The following is a 7768-nucleotide window of genomic DNA, read 5'->3' as shown; positions in this document are numbered from 1 at the left end:
CCCTATGCATCACAAGTGACTACTTTTTTTGACATTTCATTTGTTTAACATAATAAGGCTCTCGTTTTCAAAATACGTGATTTTCTGTATTCTTCGCCTCTTTTTTCACCTTTCGGTAGTCTTCGTTTGAAATATGTTTTAAAATAGTGGTTCATTTGGAGCTCTTCAGGCTCGTTTGGTGTTCTTGAAAAGTAGCCCATCTTTATTGTATCTTTTCGCAACGTTGTTTTTATCTGCCATATAATGAAATCAAATCTGTGCACAAAATGCAACGAAATAAATCATAACATGCTATTATTGTTCCCTGTATCACTGTGCTGAAATACCGTGATATATTTAATTTGTTAGGTATGACAGAATAAGCATTTAATACTAATATTAACTAAAATGTTTAACCTTTAGCAGAAGAATGTTCCTTGAGTAGAAGTCACGCCATACCATTAGTTAAATCTTCATAGTGCACGTATTATATATAAAACGAGACTAGTTTAGGCTCTTTTTTCATATAAAAAAATATTACGTGTAATAGCCTGCTCTCAATAGCTACTGGAATACAGAAAGTTTTTTACAGAATCAGGTGCGTTAGGACGGGCCTCTATACACGATGGCGGCACTCGTTCTTATAAGATACGCCATAGCTTGAATGGAGGTGTGCCTACCTGCAATAAGACAGTTTCGTTTTGTGTGACACTATAACAGTAAAGCTTCCCAACACATTTTAAAAATGTCTTTTTTAACCATTTTTTAATAAAAGAAAGCATCACTGGCATCGAATCTGAAAATTGTTTTCAAATTACGCCTAATGAAAGACTGATTGGTAAAGCGTGAATGCGGGACTTGTCAACGGAAAATATCGTTTTATCTGTACTTCGAAACAAACGCTAAGTAAACTTTTCACACTGACCTCAACAATTCTTTTATTTCTATTTCAAAAAATCTATCGGGCATGGATTTGAAGCGGTAAGATAGTAATATTTGCTTATTATTGATCCTTACCATTCCTCCTCTATCAATTTAATTCTCTGGTCGAACGTCACGTGTACCCAGGAACTGCTTATTAAAGAATGGGATGTCAACAATTGGACATTTCGCTTCTATAATATTAGTAGGTCAGTACGAAGTATCCTTTTTGTAATTAAATGTTATACTATAATTACTGCTAGACTGTTTAGGATCACCTTGTACATTATTCCGAACAACAAAATTGTGTTGTCGCCTTATGTAAAAAGTCTATCGTTCCTCTATGAATAATTTATTAAGCTGACATGAGTACATCTTACTATAACCCTTAACCAACTAAATAAGCACGCTTTCTATTAGAAAATGGATATTAAATGTGATATAAACATAGAAATGCGCAGTTAGTATTATTGTTCAGATTGTTCATCAAATCTACTCATCGTTACATAAACAAAACAAAATTCGAAATTATGCGCAATTACAAAATTATTAAGCCCTTTTTCTTCTTTTCATAATTCACCAGTGTTAATATTTAGCTAAGAGGTAGAAAAATTGACAGTCGCCTTGTGTGTCATTTACTCCCCCTTTATAGACCATAGCAAAGGTCAGCTCCGTTTTAACAGGAATTTATTAGCAGAGAAATCAGCAAACGGTTCTCCAATTAGGGAAGCCCAAACAAACGTGCCCTGAGGCTCTTCCATTCTGGAGTCAATTCACATGAAAGCGCCATCTTACCACAATCCTCCAGGGGCCTGGATAATGCTATTTTAAAAAAGATAGTATTTTAATGTTCATTTAATTACGCTCCCGCTTTAATGTATTTGCTAGTTTCGTCTACCCGCTAATAGATGTTTTTTTTTTTTTTCCTTTTCAAAATGAGTAAACTTTTTTTTTTCCTCATACTTTACACACGCAGAAGTTAAGCGAGGAAAAAACAATCAACACATATACAGTCCTCTCACGCATCGATAAGTGTGCAAAAGCAAACCTGAAAATGGAATGGGATCTTAGCTGCACAATTCAGAAATTCCAAGCTGGTTTGGTAATGTAAAAGTGTACAGAATGTCTGGCTCACTGTTAAGAGTTTTTTGAATCACTATTCGTTAAAAAACACTACGAGGAGTCAAGCGTTTCAATGTGCGCAAAGTTTCTCATAGTAAAGCTCAAAGAAAGCACAACTCGAAGGGAGCGAAGAGACCAACTTCTCTGTTAAATCCGCGGTCCGTTCTGCGTGTTTCCTAATTAGGGCGCATGTACGACCTGTTCAGCTTCAAATGAGCACCAGTCAAGTGTATCATTATACGTGTACATACAGCTGAGGAGGATTCGTACGCGTTATGATAAAGATGATAAATCGTCATCTCCTGGGATTTTTTTTCTTTTTTATTTCTTGCTTATATTAATTTTTCTTTGAATTCTTCGGCCTTTACTGATTGCTCACGCTGCGATGCCCTACGCCTGCTGTCTGTCTCGCTCCCCGGAACAGCTGCCAGGCTGAGACCACCTTCTCGTTTCCCAGGCTGGTTAGTCGGCCCCCCAGACCATCCATTCTCACCATCCCAAAGCTGTTAAATATTCACTTGGACAGATACACATAACCACTGCCACCTTAAAACGGTCATATTATTTTAGTAAGAGCTTTATTTAGTACTGCGCGCCTTCTTTCTGCGTTTATTATACTCAGCAAAAAAGTATTAAATTGTAAAAGGTAAATGTCTTTATCTCTTTTATTATTTACAGTACTCACATATTTTTCTGTGAAAGTCCGCCTAAATAGTCTTTACTCTCAAACTCAGCATGACACATGTAAGAATATATCACAGGGTTTCAGTGCTTGTAAAAAAAAATTAAATTTTTTTATTGTTTTTACAGATGGTATTATTGAAGAACCTCTCTGTATGATAGTTTTAACCAATCACAAAATCTAACGGATGTTTTAACCTAAATAGTTAGAATCAAAAGACATTAAATGAAAACAAAAAGGAAATTTCTGCACGTGTTACTAAATGTATATAAGCGATTTTCTCTGAAGACATATAATAAATATGATATTTCACTCAGTTCTTCAAATGTACATTTTATATTAACGGTGCATGCCACTTCAAAAAATAAAAAGGTCGCAAGAAGCAGTGTAAAGTTCTCCGACCATTGCCATTGCATGTTCAGGCTTAAAGAATTGTTTCACTTTTAAAGTGTCTCATTTCTTCCGAGTTTGCGTTTTACCTCCTCCATCTTCTATAAACCTTAAGTGTATTTGTTAGTATTATAGGTTGATTTGTAGAAAATAAAAAATAAAAAAACGGTCCTTTTGTTCAACTGCTTAGGTTCTTTAATTTTCCTCATAAAAAAAGAAACAAAAAAACTTGCGGTCGTTCTCCATTTCCGTTCCACTGAACCACATATTAGTGGTTTACAGTTCTTCTGCATTTTCTCGTTATTTTTTAGAAAAATGACTTATTGTGAGGTTGGATAAACAGTCTTTCTTGCCTACCGAGGATGTGGTGTACCAGGCAACGAGTTTGCGAGGGGATTTAGTGCAGGCTGCCCCCCTGGTCCAAGACCGTGGATGAGGACCCTCGGGACCAGCGGCCTCTGTAGGCCAGGGTGAGGCGCCGGGGGAGTCCGGTACATGCTGCTGTACATGGCGGCGGCTGCGGCCGCTGCAGTCGTGCTGTCCATAGTGCCCAACAGACTCGGGTGGTAGAAATAAGGAGACGGGAACATTCTCTGTAAGGCGGAATAATTCCCCGCTTCAGCCAGCAGCTCTAGTCCTACAGCAGTCTGCCTCTTCCACTTCGTCCTGAAAGACGATCAAAATAAAACAGATCAATTATTTAAGTGGTTTAGAATTCCCCAATACCCACTGCATGGTCTTAATTTGGTATAATTTAAATCACTTAAAGCAAGACTTTTGTACATATCTACATTTAAATAGAAAACAAAAGCCTCCACAACGTAAAGAAATCAGTTATAGCATTCAATATCTCCATTAACAACAAAAAAATATATAAAAACGAGTTGATAATATACAATATCAGTTGAGGCCACTTGGGTTATTTTTTCTTTTTTAATGCTGACCGACTTAGAGAAATGAAGAGATTTATGAAAACAAAGGCGTACAGGTTTTTAAAACAAATGCATTTCTGACAGCTCATTATTCGTTTCGTATAAATGATAAAAATATAAAATAAATAAATAAAAACACTAGAATAAATAACAAAAATGAACTTTTCCCTTAAATTTTGAAATCTAAATGAGAAAACGCACCGGTTAGAACGCTTTGTGAGTCTGATATAAGACTATTTACATAAAATGTGGTCCAAACATGCAAATACGTTCACGTCTAATAACAGAAAATAATTGGCATATATGTACCATATATGCATAATAAAAATTAGATGACCTGAGTGAAAATAATTTTTAAAATATAAACATAAAAACGCTCGAAGAAACTTTTTTTCTAAATAAATAAACGAAATATATCGAAAATAACCTCAGAACACGGCCTGCAACTATGCAGACTGAAAATATGAAATTTGCAGCCCAGAAATATTGGCATACGCCAACTTTTAATGACGTAATGATTGTGTGCTTCTTAAATTCGTAGCTGTTTAAGAAATAAGAAACATTTGATACATTTGAGTAGAGAATCTTTTAATGTTCGCGAATAAAAGAAAATGACAATTTGTGCAGGCGTTTTATACAAATGCAGTACTCCTTCAGTAATTCATAGAAACAATTTTACTACTCCAATATTCAATATTCACCATTTGAAGAATTTCATTTTTGAGGTATATAAAGAAGAAAGGTGGATAAATTCTACAAATGTATAATTTGCACTCCACGTGGTTTGCAGTTCTTTGTTTTTTTCGGCTTTTCGAGTTTCTTGTATCTCGTTAGATTAAAATTACTGATATCGCCTTTTGGTGCATTGTGTTCTTTCAGTGTAAACATTTGACAATTGTAATTTTTTTTAACCCAGTTTTAACTTGATTGCATCCATGCTCATATATGCAACTTTCCGTTTAATCAAAGAAAACAAACGCTGAAATAATGTATATTCAATCTATCCAAATTTTAAAAAATGCTTTTTAGGTTGCGAGGCGAGCCGACCCCACTAAGTACACAATGCACGTACCTTCTGTTCTGGTACCAGGTTTTGACCTGGGTGTCTGTCAGATTCAGCGCCGCCGCCAAGTCCATGCGGTCCTGGACGCTCAGGTACTTCTGCCTCTCAAAGCTGCGCTCCAGCTGATTCAGCTGATGGTCAGAAAAAGCTGTCCTCGCTTTACGGGGCTTTTTGGATCGAACTGGGGGGCTTTCTCTGCTGCTGCTGATCTCCCGATCACCTTCTTCTTTCGTTCCTGTTACAGAAAGAATAAATGAAAATACAAAAACTGAGTTTCTTTACAATGTAACTTTTAGAATAAGATATTACTAATATATATGCTACTTTTTCGTTGACATAATAAGGAAAGGTATGAACAAAAAATATAATCATTTGTTTTATCATTATATGGAACTTCAATGAGTTAGCGGTTTCGTTATTTTCATATTTGCCAAATATGTATTACTACTTATACATAATAAGAATTTATGCTGCATGAAAAAAAACTAAAATATTTAGTTATAAAATATTTTCCTCGCAAATAATCAACGATGTATTTAATTACCATGCTGTCCGTGTAACTACGAAAGTCAAAATATAAAAAATATGTACAGTACGGTAAAATTACAGTTAAATCGCACAAAATCTCCAACAAATACATTGCATGTCTATTTTAAATTTGTTGGTCAATTCTCGTACACAAATGGATTAAACATTGCCGTAATTCCAGGTGAAAAGGGGGACATGACGAAATTCTATTTGTCAACTTTAGTTTTCTTGCTGAAATGCTAGGAAATCAATACGTCAATCCGTCTCTATTTGTACCAGTTTTTTGCTGCACTCCGCGATCTCCCCTGTAGGAAGAACAATAATCTCTCTAATTGACCCACAGGGGAGGTATGTGAACAAAAAAAAAATCGCCAGGCAGACTGTACATCTGCTTTTCTCTCTATTATGCTAATACAAAAGGCAAAAGGATTCGAAAAATGTAATATTTTGTGTATTTTAAGTCAATGTCAGCGTACTGAAAACAGCAAATGAGATAGTTTACAAATTTGGACACGTAAATAACACTAGGGCATACGATTTTTAAAGTAGCTGTTATCGGCATGCAAAATACCTATCGAAAGAATGAAATTCCAGGATTTAAAAAATATTTCATAGTGTAAAAATGACAAGGAGGCCCACAGTATCAGTCTGTTAAAAAATAACATTGAGAACTGCAAAGAAATGCCGTTTTTTGTGACCCTTTTTTTTTAGGTTTAAAGTATTTTAGCCAAGCATATGCTATAAACTATACTTAAAATACAGTTGGAACGCAGACGAGCACCATAATTACATATTTTTTTATTTAAATGATACATGCAACAGCTACAATAAGTAAATAAACTTTTCTAAATCTAGGTTTAAAAAAAGTAAGATTACAATTGATATGGACAATACCTGTAGATAGATAGATAGATAGATAGATAGATAGATAGATAGATAGATAGATAGATAGATAGATAGATAGATAGATAGATAGATAGATAGATAGATAGATAGATAGATAGATAGATAGCCTTTTTATTATTAAATTTAATCATTTAGGATTTTTTCGTAATTTTAAAAATACGTTATTGGTTTTCAGCTTTTCGTTTAGACGGGATTCTATAAAGCAGAGTTAATTAGTCACTACATATTAATGTGTGCACATTTCCTTTGACAAAAGAAATATAGCAATTCTTACCGTTACATTTGATGTCGCTCTGTATTTCGTCTCGTTTGTCCAACTTGCCCTTACTTTCCTCTTGTTCCAATTTTGGTCTGAATCCCTCGTTCGCTGTGGCGTTTTCTTGTTTGGGAGTGTGATGGGGAGAAGATACTGTGGTTGTGTACGGTGCGCAGGCAGCCAGTGGTTTACTGTCGCCCAAAATGTCTTTGATTAAAAACGAAGAGGTGGCAGTCCTTGGGGCAGATGCCGCTGCCCCTATCTGCTGCGGAGGCTGCGGTGAAAGCTGCAAACTTTGCTGCTGGCTGTGGTGGTGATGGTGATGCTGAAGGTTGTCTTGGGCCAGATGTTGATCAGGATGCTCCATGGTGACCGAGACAGGGGAAGAAGGCGCCGTCCCCACCGTGTCTATCTCTGAGCATGGTGATGGAGTGGCCTGATTTCTAAAATCCGAGGTCCGGCCGTCGCCGAGCCGAAAGTCTCCGTTCATTAGCACGGGGCTGCCGGAAGTGTTATTAACAGACAAGATAGTGTCTATTCCAAAATTCGATCCGCTGGACCCTTCCATAATTAAAAGTCCAAACAATTAAGAACTCGTCTTCATTACAAGGCTTAAAAATAAATACTTAGTTCCATTTAAATCTCTGGAGGGCAAGCAAACGATGAAGCAACCATAAACCCAGGCGATCAATGTCCCTCCTTTAAAATGCTGATGTTAATACACAACAACAGACCAAGAAGTTGCGCAGATATTAATTGAATAAATAAATAAATATATAAATAATACCAACTAGTAAACAAAGTTTGGTGTTTTGCAGCAGGTTAGTTGGAGGATATTCTCCCAGTTTGGTTACATTCAATATGGCATCAGTTTCTTGTTTTGTGTAGTCCAGTCCTTTTGTTCTGGTAATTGAACTTTCTTTCAAAGTTGAGGTGTGGAGAGACACGCCGGACGAACTCCTCGACACCACGCTCCTTTTTTGCTTGTA

General features: G+C 36.0%; 1 protein-coding gene across 1 annotated transcript; it reads right to left on the bottom strand.

Annotated features, from left to right (window-relative positions):
• Positions 1–2613: 2613 nt before the first annotated feature.
• barhl2 (BarH-like homeobox 2) lies at positions 2614–7350 on the bottom strand. Its single transcript, XM_039735184.1, has 3 exons — positions 6798–7350; positions 5099–5324; positions 2614–3760 (listed from the first exon to the last, which is right to left on the bottom strand). Exons 1-3 carry the CDS (start codon positions 7345–7347, stop codon positions 3448–3450), a joined length of 1089 nt encoding a protein of 362 aa, XP_039591118.1. The 5' UTR covers positions 7348–7350; the 3' UTR covers positions 2614–3447.
• Between the last annotated feature and the right edge of the window lie 418 nt (positions 7351–7768).

This window comes from Polypterus senegalus, chromosome 14 (genome assembly GCF_016835505.1).
Source record: "Polypterus senegalus isolate Bchr_013 chromosome 14, ASM1683550v1, whole genome shotgun sequence".
NCBI classification, from domain to species: domain Eukaryota; kingdom Metazoa; phylum Chordata; class Cladistia; order Polypteriformes; family Polypteridae; genus Polypterus; species Polypterus senegalus.
Note: the sequence above shows the minus strand (reverse complement) of the source record. Positions and strands in the feature narration are given on the sequence as shown.